A 14647-nucleotide genomic window follows, 5' to 3' on the forward strand; every position below is an offset into this window, starting at 1 on the left:
GCCATAAAGTCAAGCTTGCCAGGAGGAGCCAGCAGAAGTGACAAGGAAATAACATCTGTGATGGTGGCAGCAAAGCCAGGACAGTGAGGAGCCCAGAAGCTGCAAGGAGCTAGTGGCCAATCTCAGTTCGGACAGAAATGACTCCGGGATTTAGCAACTTGGAGGTCACCAGTAATCTGGACAAAAACTGTCTTTGTGGGGTAGTGGGACATGCAGTGGACTTGTCCCCCTTTTCTCTAACCCTCTTCCCCTTGAGGACCCGCCCATCCAGGCCAGAGCCCTGGGAGATATCTGGAGCCCTCAGTCTCCCTCACCCCATATCCTCACTCCCCCCAGTGCTCTACCTGCCAACTCTCTCCTCTCCACCTCTGCCTCTCCTGCTCCAGCCGTGCTTCAAGCCACACCACCTTTCCTGGACTTACAGCTGTCCCTCACTGACCACCTTGATTCCAGCCTCCTCTCCCCTAGTCTGCCCTCCAACACGGCCTAAGCGAAGGCTCTAAGGTTCACATCTGACCCTAAGTCTCTAGTCCTGAAGCCTCATAGACTCCCATCACCTCAGGATGACATTCAGCTTCTGTAGTGTGACGGTATCCCCACCCTGTCATCTCCTGAATTCCCCCAATTTGCCCCACACTAGGCCTTGGAGAGCTCCTTCCTCTTCCCTCCCCCACCCCACCCCCTTTTTTCTCTTTCTCTTATTTTCCCCTTCCTCTGTTTTATGCTCTCCTGCCTCATCCTGCCCATCCTGCAGCTAAAGTGTTGCCTCTTGCAGGAAGCCTTCCATGACTACTTCCCACCCTCTGGACACCTGGCTGTGGCCCATGGCCACTCACCTGTTGCACCGGCTCGATGGTCAGCTCCATGTAGTGACTGATGGCTGTCATTGTCCTGAGTGGCTGGCAGTGCGGTAGTGCAGTGAGAGGCACCCAATCTGAGTTCTTTCAGGTAGGAACAAGGAGACAGACATGGGAATTCTTAAGTTGGGAGACATTTTCTAAAAACAAGGTCCCATTTTCTTTAAAAAAAAAAAAAGCCCCCCAAAGCCCCACCCCCTAAAGTGTTTTTTGCCCCCTGTTCTTTTATGGCACATCTCACTTTTTGCTCCCTATGAAATGCATCTTATCTCTCTGAGGTCACAGTATGTCAGTGGTTCCCAAACTCTGCTGCACAGTGGAATCACCTGGGCATCTTAAAAAACAAAACAACTGATGTTTAGCTCTCAACCCCTTCTCCCAGATATTCTGGTTTAATTGGTCGGGATGTGACCTGGGAAGTTTAAAAGCCTTGCAGGTGATTCTAAAATATGGCAAAGTCTGGGAGCCGCTGCAGTAGGTGCTACAGAAATGCTTTTGTAAAGCAGTGGTTCTCACGCTGCAGTGTGCACCAGAAGCGCCCGGTGGGCTGATCAACACACTCTCAGCTTAGCATTGGGTAGAGCCGGGTGGAAGCCGAGAATTTGCATTTCTAATAAGTTAGTTCCCCGGTAATGCTGGTCCAGGGACCACACTTTGAGAGCCACTGTGGTTGAGGAATGCTGAGAAGATTGCCAAGTCTCTTCTTCCTCCCCTTGGAACAACCAGACACACAGGGCGCTCTTTACACATTGTAGCTCCGTTTTGGGATATAATTTCTTTCTTTCTTTTTTTTAAATATATTTTATTGATTTTTTACAGAGAGGAAGGGAGAGAGAGTTAGAAACATCGATGAGAGAGAAACATCGATCAGCCGCCTCCTGCACATCTCGCACTGGGGATGTGCCCGCAACCAAGGTACATGCCCTTGACCGGAATCGAACCCGGGACCTTTCAGTCCGCAGGCTGATGCTCTATCCACTGAGCCAAACCGGTTTTGGCAGTTTTGGGATATAATTTCATAACAGTTGCTAGAGTGGAATGAAAATAACCCCCCATTAGAGCAGGGGTGGGGAACCCATTTTCTGCCAAGGGTCAGTTGGGTATTTATAACATCATTCGAGGGCCACACAAAATCATCAACTTAAAATTTAGCCTCCTATATTTGGTCAAACACTTAATTAACTCACCCCTAATGCCTTGGCAGGGCCAGACCAAATGATTTCACGGGCCTTACACGGGCCTTTGGGCCGGACGTTCCCCACCCCTGTCTTAGAACCTTTATGGGAACCTGGGTCTTTGGTCCACGCACCTATATAAACCCCTTTCACCTTGGCTATACCCTCCCCCCATCTTCTATTTCATTAACTCAGTCAGATTACATGTTAATTATTGTAGCATGTAAACTTAAATATATATGAATAAGTAAATTACTAAATAGCAGAAGTGGACACTTGACTATTTTTCATCTACGCTGCGAAACATATACTGAAGTTTATTGAGTGTTCAGAAACTTTTAAAAGTGTTGTAATTGGGGAAATGGAAAGTCCTATTCATTCAGGGCCCCTCAGCATTGGGCATCAACTGTGGTTTTTAAAGTGACCAAGCGGCCAGGCTCAGAGGGACCCAGAATCCCATGCTCACCTCGGTCGCCTCCACAAGCAAACACTGGTGGGACCAGCGGTTTTCCAGCCCCTGATTCCTCGCCTCCTCATTGTCTTCCTCTTTCTCTGCACAGGTCAGAAGGGCTTGGGTGTCGGGGCTCTCTCTGGCTTCAGAGGCAAACCCCAAGGCCCGCCTCATCTTGCTTTTCATCACCCAGGAAAGGAAAATGATCTGGGAAGTGGAGTTAAGGTCCAAGGAAGCGGAGAGTTGCGGCCACTGCCTTCACCTCTCCGCCCTGGGCCCCACCCTGCACTCTCTGTCCCCAGGTTGGGGAGCTCATTTGAGCACAGTCCAGGCCTGACTCTCTACTTTCCTCCTTAAAGGGCCCATCTCCTAGTAAGACCCTGCCTCTACCAAGCACTTGGGAAATACCTGTTAAACAAAAGCATTTTGGAAAGCATCGTCCTTGAAGGATTTGCCTTACAAGGACCATACACACAGAGGCATGAATAGTCTCCGCCAAATTCATATCCCAGAATGTGACCTTATTTGGAACCAGGATCTTTGCTGATATAATTAGTTAAGATGCGGTCACCGTGGGTTAGGGTGGGTCCTAAATCCCATGGCAGGAGTCCCTATAAGAGGAGAGGACTCAGAGGCACACAAAGGGAGGCAGAGGTAAGTTATGCTGCCACGAGCCAAGGAGCACCAGAGCCAGCAGGAGCGGAAGACGAACGGACAGGTTCTCCCCCAGCGCCTTTGGAGAGAGTGCGGCCCTGCCTGGATTTGGGACTTCCAGCCTCCAGAGCAGAAAGAATACATTTCTGTTGTGTAAGCTTCAGGTTTGTGGCCATTTGTGATGGCAGCCCTAGGAAAGTTTTTTTAAGTGGAATTTATTGGGGTGGCATTGGTTAATAAAATTATATAGGTCTCAGGGAATTCTATAATACATCATCTGTGTATTCTATTGTGCTCACCACCCCAGGTCAAGTCTCCTCCCATCACCATTTATCCCCCTTTTACCCTCTTCTACCTCCCCTAGCAAATTAACACAGTACATGAGAAAGTCAGTTTCTGAACTATTTATGCTAAACCCACAGGTTTCTCTCTCTCTCTCTCTCTCTCTCTCTCTCTCTCTCTCTCTCTCACACACACACACACACACACACACACACTCTATCAACCACCACTGTCTGCATTTAGCTTGCCCTTGAGGCCCTCATGCCAAGGTCACCGGTGTGTCAGCACATCAGGCAACACCCCTGGGGAACCAGGTAGGTGCTCACAATCACTGACAAAGGGCAGCCCCTTGTCAACTTTTATCTCTGCTGCCCCAGCCCAAGAGCACACAGGGCAGGGTCACCACTGCACAGCTGGCCAGCTTGCACAGCCATCCCCCCGGCCCGGGAGGAAGGCAAGGCGAAGCCCAGGACAACTGGTTCCCTGAGGGCAGAGACAGACTAGGTTGGGAGCAGAACTGAGACTGCAACCTGCTCTTCCGATCCCAGGGCCAGGAACTGGCACAGCCCCTCTGCAGTTTAACAGAGCTCCAGCAAGAGATAATTATTCTTATTTTTTAAAAAAGGAAACAAAACACAGAATTGCACATTGTCATTGTGTCTGCCTGTCCCAGGCTTCAAACCACCTCCCTGGCCACTGGGAGAGAGTTCAGCAAGAGGGTGTGGCAGAGGCAGGGAGGAGAGACAGGGAGATGCCTCTGGGCCTGGGGTAGATACAGCGAGGTCCAGCGCAGCGCGGCTCAGGGAGGTCAGGAACCAGGGTGTGGCCCGCAGCAGGTACTCAGGCCTCCGGTCATGGGCCACAATGGCTGAGGCGTAGAGGAGGCCAGCCAGGGCCGACAGGAGCCGGGTCCACAGGTGGATGCAGGGAAACGTCTTACCCCGGCACTAGGCAGAGAGAGGAGAGAGCTGGGCAGGAAGGAACACTGCCACTGCCCCCGGCTGCCTTAGAGCTGAGACCCAGGGCCCTGGTGGCATAGCAGGCTGGAGGGCAAACCCTCTGCCCATGACAAGTCCCCCAGGGTGCACTGATCTTCCTGCCAAGGGGCCATCAGGCTTGAATGCCTTTAGTGATGGGAAGCCCACTACCTCCTAAGGTCGAAATAACAGTATAATGATTGCTCTCAACCTACCAGGCACTGTGCAAAGTGTCTACCCCGTGAATGGGAGGTGGCCCTCCCATAACCTCTTCCCAGTGTTGTTTTCCGAAACTGCAGAGAACAAGGCTGCTCTTCCTGCCCTAAGACAGCCCTCCTGATTCCTACAACCAGGAGCTTCCCTTTTCCAGGCCAGATTAGGTCACTCATGAACACATGTTTGCTGGCGCCTGCAGGCCCCAAGCACCTGGAATACACTGGGGCATAAGACAGGCAAGCCCGCTGCTCTCACGGTGCTGATGTTTTTCTGTCTTGTAACCAAGATAACAACTTGGTAGGTAACTGCAGGCGCTAATTTCAGGATGTGACAAATGCTCTGAAGAAAACTAACAGAGTGATGCACACAGTGGTGGAGAGGCCTGGGCTGTTTTAGACGGGGTGGTGTTATGGGTTGGATTGTGTGTCCCCAAAAGATGTGAGTCCCAACCCCAGAGCCTGTGAATATGACCTTATTTAGAGATAAGGTCTTCGCAGATGATCAAGTTCCGATGAGGTCATCAGGGTGAGCCCTAATCTAATATGAGTCTGTCCTCATAAAAAGGGGAACATGGACACAGACAGATACAGAGGGGAGGTCACGGCATGCTGCCACCGGAAGCTAGGAGAGGGGCCTGGGACAGACCCTTCCCCAGCACCTTCACAGGGAGGGTGGCCCTGAGGACACCCCCAGCACCGTTTGGCCTCCAGGACTTCAAGACAACACATTTCTGCAGTTAAAACCTTGTGATACTTTGTTATGGCCGCGCTAGGAACTAATAACTGGTCGGGCACCGCACCCATTTCTTCTAAGATCATCATGTGACATAGTTTCCCAGCCCCCATGCCACCTGGAGACCTGTCCCAGGGGTCGCTGAAGGGAGAGCGGTGCTTCCTCCCCTCCCCTCCCTTGATCTGGAGATACTACCTTTGCTGATGAGACCCCAGGTCTGGTGAGGTTCCTGGCAGTCACAGCATAAGCAATAGCTTCCCACAAATAACCAACTGAGCACCTGCCATCCCCGAATCCTATCCTCCTGGAATTGCTATTAAATGATGCTCTTGGACAAGTGATTCTTTTTTAGACACAGTGATAGGCCTGTTATGTTTCCGGTGTTCAGCCCATTATTCGCTCAGCAAGGCCCCCAGGAGGAGCGGTTTGCACACGTCCACTGTATCTTACTCCGGTGGCTTTTCCCATGCGCGCTCCTCCTTCCCTCGCCTCTGCCTCCTTAATCCCACTTCCCTCGGAGAAACCTGAGGCCTCCCCAGCAGCCACCAGCCTGGATGTGTGAGATTTTAGCCTCAGTCCTCTGGATGGTGGTGGAGCCTTCTCACTCTCCTCCGAACCTCTAAGCATTTGATGCTGTATGTCTTAGAGCATTATTGCCCTGCTTTGCGTTTCTGTGTCTCCCATGAGACGGAGAGCTTCCTGGGGGCAAGCAGTGTCTCAAGTCACATCTACGTCCCCCGGGACTGGCCAACACAGGTCTCCCCTCACCCCAGGTGCCTGGAAGATACTTGCCAATAAGTTGCTCTCGAATACACAGAACCCCAGTAGCTACATGATTCTACCCTCTACAACCTTCTCATTCCCTAACGCGATGCTTGCTGGCCCAACCCTGGTGGCTTTTCCCTGAGAGCCCGCTTTTCATCTGCTGTCAGAAACGGGAATGCTGTGGGCTTTCCAGCGAGAGGCCTCAGGACTTCTCCTGGGCCAGCTGCCCACCCTCCCACCCCCAGCTCCACACACACATGGGGTGGCACCACCCCTCTGCCCCGGTGACCCCAAGCTTTGGCAGTGCTCCCAGATGCCCTAACACCTGTCACGGTGGCCCCCACCCCAGCCCCAACCCCAGCCTCACGATTCTGGAGAGTGGGGGGACCCGGGAAGCCCAGGAGCCACAGGCAGCGACGCCACCCAGCAGGTAGCCAAACATTTCGGTGTTGTCCTGTGGGAACAGGGGGTAGAGTCAGCACCCCAAGGAGACCACCGTGCACCCCAGACCTGCCTTTCATGCTTTTAGTAGGTTCCTCCCAATAAAGGCTAACCCTGCCCACCACCACCCCCAGGCACTTTTGAAGGGACCATCCCTCCCCACGCGCCCCCAGCTGGCTCAGCCTCACCTGCAGCCGGCTTCCCAGCAGCCTCCGCTGTGGCCCTTGGACAAGGCCTGAAGCCTTCGGGACAGCAGCCCAGAGAGCCCAGCAGGGGCCCAGGCTCAGGGGCAGAGTCAAGGCAAATAGACTGGCCCTGAGCCGCCGCCTCCCCTTCCTCTCCTGGGAGCCATGACCTGCAACAGACCCCAAAATCCCATATGGTTCCCGGGAGCTTGGGAGTCTGGGAAGAACTGGTGTTGACCCAGCCCTGATGCCAGGGCGGCTCCTATTCCCATGTTGTTCTGGCCAGATCTCTCAACCCATCAAGGCCCTATGGTGGTGCCCCCACCACCCATCCCCCTACACACACACACACACCACACACACACCACACACACACACCACACACACACACCACACACACACACACACACACACCACACACACACACCACACACACACATACACACATACACATACACACACCACACACACACACACATACACACACACAAACACACACATACACATACACACACAACAGACACACACATACACATACACACACAACAGACACACACACACACCACACACACACAGACACACACCACACACACACACACACTACACACACATACACACACAACAGACACACACATACACATACACACACACACACCACACACACATACACACACACACACCACACACACCACACACACCACAGACACACACATACCACACACACACCACACACACACACACACACACGGCTGGTACTCTCTCCTTCCTCAGCCCTCCTGTAACTTTTATGTTCAAGGCAGGGTGACATTTCCGGTATTATATATATGTATTTGAGTGCACAGGGTCGCCACTCCTAGACTGGAACCCCCTGAGGGCAGGCACCGTGCCCTGGCAGTTTCCACAATCTCCACAGAGCCTGGCACAGAGCAGAACTGGCACAAGCCTGGTGAATGCATCAAGTGAACGCATGGTGCCAGGACTCTGAAACTGAGTGGGACAAGGAGCATCGTCTCTGAAAATCCCCTTTTCATATAAGACAGATGCTCCTCTGAACCATCCTAGCAAGAACAGATCTCTGGGCAGCACAGTGCGGCTGAGGGCATCTTTTCAAAAAATATATTTTTATTGGTTTCAGAGAAGAACGGAGAGGGACAGAGAGAGATAGAAACATCAATGATGAGAGAGAATCATTGATTGGCCGCCTCCTGCACGCCCCACACTGGGGATTGAGTCCACAACTCAGGCATGTGCCCTGACCGGGAATCGAACTGTGACCTCCGGGTTCATAGTTCAATACTCAACCACTGAGCCATGCTGACTGGGCTGAGGGCATCTTCTATGACCCCACTGATGCAAGCATTCTCTTCTCGGGAATGCCCAGTCCTCCACACTCGACTACCCATCCCATCTCAGTCACTTACAGCCCCTGCTCTGCCGGAGGTGGCGCATGCCTGTTCCTGGCATCCATTTCTGGAAGCCGTGGGGCTTCTCTGGCCATCCCGGACTCGCACACTGAGATCACTGCTCACCCCCAAAGCCATGCACCATCCTCTTCCTGGCCTTTGCCCACTGTTCTCTTCACCGGCAATGCCCTTCCCTGCAGTCCCAGTTCCAGCGTCACTCCTGCTCTCACACCTGCAGCCCCTCCTCCCCCTCTGGTGCCCCAGGTGTGCAGGCACCTCCCCACTAGCAGCTCGAAGGATGCTTAGGGCCCTGTCCCCCTCCTCTGGCTCGTTCATTCGTCTGTGCCTGGCAGGGGTCCAGGGTGATGATGAATGAGAGCATGAATGAAGGCAGGAACAGATGGCCACACACTCACCCGAGTTAGACTTGAACTTGGAGCCGCAGACTGGGAAGAGAATGAACACAAAGTTCATCAGGTCAACAGCTGCTAGGTAGGCACCAGTGAAAACCTGGGAGGGGATGGAAACAGTCTGGATGTTCAAACACATTCAAACAGCGCTTCTCACCCTGGGTCTCCCTCCACGTCCACGTGCTCCACTGAGGAGTGCTTCCAGGGACGCCTCCCAACCCAAGAAAGGTCGCGATCACCTCCCTTTGCTTGATGAGGAGGTGGGGTGGGTGCTTAAATGATGGGCCAGGAGCCCAAACCCAGCCCTCCGCTTCCTCTTCCACACGCTCTCCACGGTGAGATCGCACGGGGTGACCTCTGCTGTGTAGCTCTGGCCCAGCCCCTGGCCTCTGGGCCTCAGCTTCCTCAGCTCTAAGACAGAGGTAATGACAGTGCCTTCCTCACTATTTAGCAGATTACACGAGTCCGTACACGGACAGCGCTTAGGCCAGCGCCTAGAGCAGCGGTTCTCAACCTGTGGGTCGTGACCCTTTTGGCGGTCGAACGACCCTTTCAAAGGGGTCGCCTAAGACCATCCTGCATATCAGATACTTACATTACGATTCATAACAGTAGCAACATTACAGTGATGAAGTAGCAACGAAAATAATTTTATGGTTGGGTCACAACACGAGGAACTGTATTTAAAGGGCCAGAAGGTTGAGAACCACTGGCCTAGAGGAAAGTAAAACGCACTCACCTGTAAATGCACTAGCTACCAGGACAGGATGGTTAGCGCTAAGAGCATGCATTTCTGGGTTTGAATCCTGGCACTGCTACTTACTAGAGGCTTACCTTAGAGAAGTTATGAACCTCGCTATGCCTCAGATTCCACGTGTGTAAAACAAGACAAGAGCACTCATGTCAGAGGATGATTTGGGAATGAAATGACTTAATACATGAAAAGCCCTAAGTGCTGAGTACAGTGTTAAGTGTTTAATAATTGTCAACTGAGATTATTGGACTTGGGCCAGACCTCATTATTTCCCACCACCTAATGAGAAGGGGCACCCAGAATAAAAAGTGATCTGTTTCTGACAGTCCTGCTCAAAGCAGGCTCCAGAACTCTCCCCCTCCGTGTCTCCCAACCTGTCCCTAGGCCGTCCTCCTTCACGCCCAGCGCGGTGGGCACAAGGCCGGGATCAGCCCTATGAGGTGGCCCTGCAGGGGGGCCCGCAGCGTTTCCTTGTGATACATGTTTTGGAACAGGCTCTTCCTATACAGGTTTGTTTGAGGGCCTAGAATTGCAAAAACTTATAACTGCTTCTCACTTTCTCCAAAGCCCTCATAACCACCCGGGAAGGGATTCAGACCCCACCCCCCCACCCCGCATGAGCTAGGGCTGGGTCCTGGGCTCTAGAAACAATAGTACCACCCTAGCCAGTTTGGTTCAGTGGATAGAGCATCCGCCTGTGGACTGAAGGGTCCCGGGTTCGATTCCAGTTAAGGGCACATGCCCAGGTTGCATGCTCGATCCCCAGTTAGGGGGTGTGCAGGAGGCAGCTGATCAATGATTCTCTCTCATCATGGATGTTTCTCTCTCTCCCTTCCTCTCTGAAATCAATAAAATATATATGTTTAAAAAAATAAAATAAAAAACAATAGCACCAACAATCACTATTTATTGAGCATCTACTATGTGCCAGCTGCTGTTTTAAGTGATGGGATTACAGTAGTGAATACAAATTCTTGCCCCTGTGGAGCTAACATTCTAGTAGGAATTAAATAAAATAAGCAATAAGCATACTAAGTAAAGTAGATGGTGTATTGGGGGTAAGCCATGAAAAAAAATAGAGTAGGATGAGGGGTCTGTGGTAGAGGAACATGGGTGGTCAGAGGAGGCCTTGTTGAGAAGATAGCTTCTGAGCAAAGACTTAAAGGGGGTGAGCAGTGAGCCATGTGGCTGTCTGGACAAAGCATTGGAGGGGAGCAGAAAGACCAGCAAGAACACAGGCCCTGAGGCAAACTGTGCCTTGCAAGGTGAGGGAACAAGACAGAAGCCAAAGTCACCCATGGGCCTGACGCACCTGGATCGTGAGCTGTCTGGCCAGAATCGCCCCGACCGTGTCACACAGGCTGGCCAGGAGGCAGCACGCAGCACACAGTGCTGACTGGTCCTGTCTGCATTTCTTCGCACATCTCAGATAGAGAAGCCTGCGGAGACAGACAGGGGTGTGGACAGACCATGGACGCCGGAAGTTTGGGCTCCCACAGCAGGTGTCTGGAAAAGATAGTTGTGACTTGTGTGTCCATATAAACACTTTCTCCCCCAGGTATTCAGCGGGTGCTTCTGAACTTAGTTTACAGATCAGAGAAGAAAGGCTCAAAAGGCTCCCAGCGTGGGGTGGGAGCCAGACCTGCCTCTCGAATGAAGAGGAATTTCTTCCCGCCTACAGATCTGGCCAACTCAGGGTCATGACCACCTTTCCTGCAGTGCTGACAAACTAGCTGGGGGGTTTTATGTTTTACTGCAGAGCAGAATTCATTGCCTACATTTTAAAAAGGCAGCTTTTTTCTTTGAAATGAAAGAGAAATCCCTCTAATCTATCCATGTAATGGAGTGGCCAGCCTTCTGCCGGCCCATGTCCGAGCTGACTGTGTTTCGGGCACACGTTCCTCACACAGAGGGAGAGCAGCACTCCCGAAGATGCCATGGAACTTAGGGCTGACCTCTCCCTGAGGCCCTCCACGACTTGCTGGGTTATCTCCCTTACCGCCTCTACCTGCTACCCCCTATACAAGCTCAGAACATGCTGGAAGGTGCCAGAGGTCTCTCTGTCAGCATCACTGACTAAACCTCAGAAGCAGTGGGTGCTAATGTTTCCCAGCTACTTTTCTGTTGGAGAAACTGAAGCTCCACAGTCGTTTCGTTTCCTCATCCTTGGGACTCACAGGGTGGTACTTCCTTGGGACCATTTGGTTCTGAGCATCAGCCCCTGGGAGAATGGACGAGGGTGGAAGGCTATTCGGGGAGGCCTGAAGCTCAGAGAAGGAAGAGCAGCCTTTAACTTGGGCCCTGGGCTCCTGAAACTGATTCGAGTTTTAGGAACGAAGGCTCTCAATTAGAAAGTCTGAGTTAGACCAAGATTAGAAGTAGTTTATGTCAACCCTCCCATTTGAAAGAGGAGACAACGGAGGCTTATGGTCAAAGGGGAGTCAGCGGTGGGCCCCCAGCCTCGGGAGGCTTCGCTCTGAACCCGCTGCTGCCCAGCCCTTTCCCAGCTCCCAGGGGCTGGGGATGCCGGGCTGACAAACAGCTCGGAAGAGAAACCATCTCTAAAGACAAAAGAAGGTGAAGGGACGGTGAAGCCCTAAAAACAGTGTGTCCAGACCTAAGCAGGGTGAGAACGCAGAGGCTGCCTGGCTGGGCTTCTCTCCAAACCTTGGTGCCCACGTCGGTAAAATGCCCACCACGCGGACCTCCGAGGGTGGCTGTGAGGAACAAGGAAGAGAGTGCACGCCGGCACCTCCTAGTTTCATCCTCTGGTCTGGCTGGGCAAGTTGGTTAACCTCTCAGAACCTCAGGCTTCCTGATCTGAGTGGGTAATTACAGTGCCTACCTCCTGGGAAGGAGGCGGGATTAAACGGGTTAATGAATGCAACGCTAGGCCCACAGTGAATGTTCTAGTGTCTTTTTATTCCTACTCCAGTGACTGGGTAGCGAGGCTGAGAATCTGTAGCACTACCAAACGCCCGAGGGGGACATCCATAGTGCCTAAGGTGAGCCGGTGCCAGCCTTCTGGGGGCGCCAGCCCTTTCTCCTCCGCCAGGGACTGTGTGGATGACACCAGCCGTCCGAGCTTGGGAGAGGGTGGCTGAAGACCTAGAGGCTATCTTTACCCAGACTTCACCCAGGTTACAGTGACCCCCTGGCCCGGCCACTCCGGGTACTGGGCAGACCAGGGCAAACTCTGTGGCCAGAGTCAGACCATCCCTTCCCCATTTCCCAGCTGAGAGGGAAATTGAGGCCAGACATATCAGACTTGCCCAAGGTCCTTGCCCTCTGCCAAGGGTTGGTGGCAGAACTGGAGCAATAGCAATGTTTCATGAGCACTCACTAAGCACTTTGCCGGTGCTAACTCATTTAATCCTCCCTTCAGTCTCAGGAGTTATCATCCCCTTTACCTAAGGAAAGTGCCCAGAGGTTTTAGAGCTTGCCCAGCTCACACCGCTAGTCAAAGGGGAAAGGCTGACAACAGAACCCAGGACTGGCGGCTTCCAGTCCAGGGCCCTGCCCACTGCACCACCCAGCCTCCCAGTGCGTGGAAGCCGGAAAAGACTATCCGACTTCAGTCTACATAGAAATGTTAGTTTCGATCCTGGAACGGGGCTGCCTCCTGCCTTCTCCCTGTCTGCCCCCTTCCCTCTAGGTTTGCGAGAGGGAGTTAGCAGCGGGGTGGGGAGGTAGCACCCTATTCCCTCCCGCAGCCCGACCGCCCCCACCCTGGCGCCGCCGGCCCTGCCCCATTACAGTGTGTGGGCGGCGATCCAGCAGGAGGAGGCGCAGAGCCACAGGCTGAAGGAGATGCAGACGCGGTGGCGGGCGAAGCAGCGGTCCAAGTAGCCCCAGTCCCAAAGGGCCGGCGCGGGCGTGGGTTCGGGCGCTGGTTCGGGCGCTGGTTCGGGCGTGGGGCTGGGCACCTCCCCCATGGCAGGCTCGGCCCGCCGGCCAGGGCCGGAGTCTTCCGCGTGGCCGGGACCCGTGCGCAGCCTCCCCGGCCGCCCCTCGCCCCTTCTCCGGGTGAGGTTCCCCCGCGGCAGCCCTCCGAGCGCCCCGACCGCGGGCGAGATGGGCGCGCTCAGCTCTGCGCTCCCGGGCGCTGGCGGCGGCGGCGGCGGCAGCGGCGGCCCGGACTCCAGGTTAAAGTTTCCGGACCGCGCGGCTCCCCACCCCTCGCGCTATTGTCGGGGGTCCACGGGCGGGAGGCCGCCCCCCAGCGGCGGGAGCCGGGAGCAGCCTCCGCACAAAGGCTGCGGCCGCCGCCCCCTGACAGCCGCAGTGGTGCCGACCCCTTCGCTGTCACCCACCCCGCAAACGCGCGGCCTGAGCGGAATGCACTTTGTCCGTCAATCCACCACATCTTCTGGACCAAACAATACATTCCCTCGCGCTGGCGAAGGTTTTGGGTGCCGGGGATGCCGAGGTGAGTGGGCCTGGTCCTGATGGTTAAAGGGTACAATACAAAGGTGTGATGAGAGCCAGGAAAGAGGAGACAAGCGCCTCCCCGGCAAATCCCCATTATTTTCTCTCACGGGGCATTCATGCCTGTAAGGGGAGGATGAGAGTCCCGACCTCAGTTACTGTGATTAAAAACCCTCACACAGAGCACCTGGCACATCAGCAGGGGAAATCATCATTGTTATTGTCTTCCCCAGGAAGAGCCTTAGAGCCACTAAAAAAAAAAAAAAATGGGTCAAAGAATTGTGAAGATTAAGGTCAGCTAATGGTGGGAGACACAAAGTCCAGTTCTTGGTTCACTCTATCAGCATCTGGTCTCCTGGCTTTAAATACTACCCCTGTCCCTCTGCCTCCTAAATGAGTATCTCCAGGTCAGAGCCCCCAGACTTTAGACTCACATGCGCAGCTGCCTACTCGGCATTTCCTCTTGCACGTCTGACTGAACACATCTTGTTCAAAAAACCAAACTTGTGATTTTTCTGTCCCAAAGCTACTCCACCTGCAGCCTTCCCTCCGCAGGCTGACTGGGTGTCCTGGCCCTGTGGGCACGAGGCCCTGTGCCCACACTCCTCTCTGAGGGCACCTCTCCAGCCTGATGAGCGCTGTCTTTCTACCAGGCTGTGAGCTCTTGCAGCCAGTTGTTTAGTTCACACCTGTACCCCAGCTCCTAGCTCAGTGCCTGGCACATAATAAGATGCTATTTACTAAGTTGATTTGTAAACAGTCCATACACTTCTGTTATGAACTCTATGAGGAGCATGTTTACGCAGCTTTGGTGACGCCTAGCATTGTGTGTGGGGGGAAGGCTTTCGAGAAATACATGAGCCGGGGCTTGGAGAATGTTTGCTTTTGGCAGTGAGGCCATGGCACCAGTCCTGCAG

The 14647-nt window shown here is 53.6% G+C and overlaps 1 protein-coding gene across 4 annotated transcripts in view; it reads right to left on the reverse strand.

Annotated features, from left to right (window-relative positions):
* Positions 1-14329, reverse strand: part of TMEM44 (transmembrane protein 44) — a 30612-nt gene extending 16283 nt beyond the window's left edge. For 3 of the 4 annotated variants that reach the window (XM_081086661.1, XM_081086660.1, XM_081086659.1), the window contains exons 1-8: positions 13059-14329; positions 10615-10741; positions 8555-8648; positions 6739-6905; positions 6477-6563; positions 4196-4366; positions 2499-2690; positions 837-941 (exon numbers count right to left, since the gene is read on the reverse strand). In XM_081086661.1, the coding sequence (XP_080942787.1) occupies positions 837-941; positions 2499-2690; positions 4196-4366; positions 6477-6563; positions 6739-6905; positions 8555-8648; positions 10615-10741; positions 13059-13237 (1122 nt within the window). In that variant the 5' untranslated portion in view covers positions 13238-14329. The remainder of the gene's footprint in view (positions 1-836; positions 942-2498; positions 2691-4195; positions 4367-6476; positions 6564-6738; positions 6906-8554; positions 8649-10614; positions 10742-13058) is intronic. The other variant, XM_081086662.1, reaches the window with a different exon arrangement.
* Between the last annotated feature and the right edge of the window lie 318 nt (positions 14330-14647).

This window comes from Myotis nattereri (genome assembly GCF_964212035.1).
Source record: "Myotis nattereri genome assembly, chromosome: 3".
In the NCBI taxonomy this organism is placed as follows: domain Eukaryota; kingdom Metazoa; phylum Chordata; class Mammalia; order Chiroptera; family Vespertilionidae; genus Myotis; species Myotis nattereri.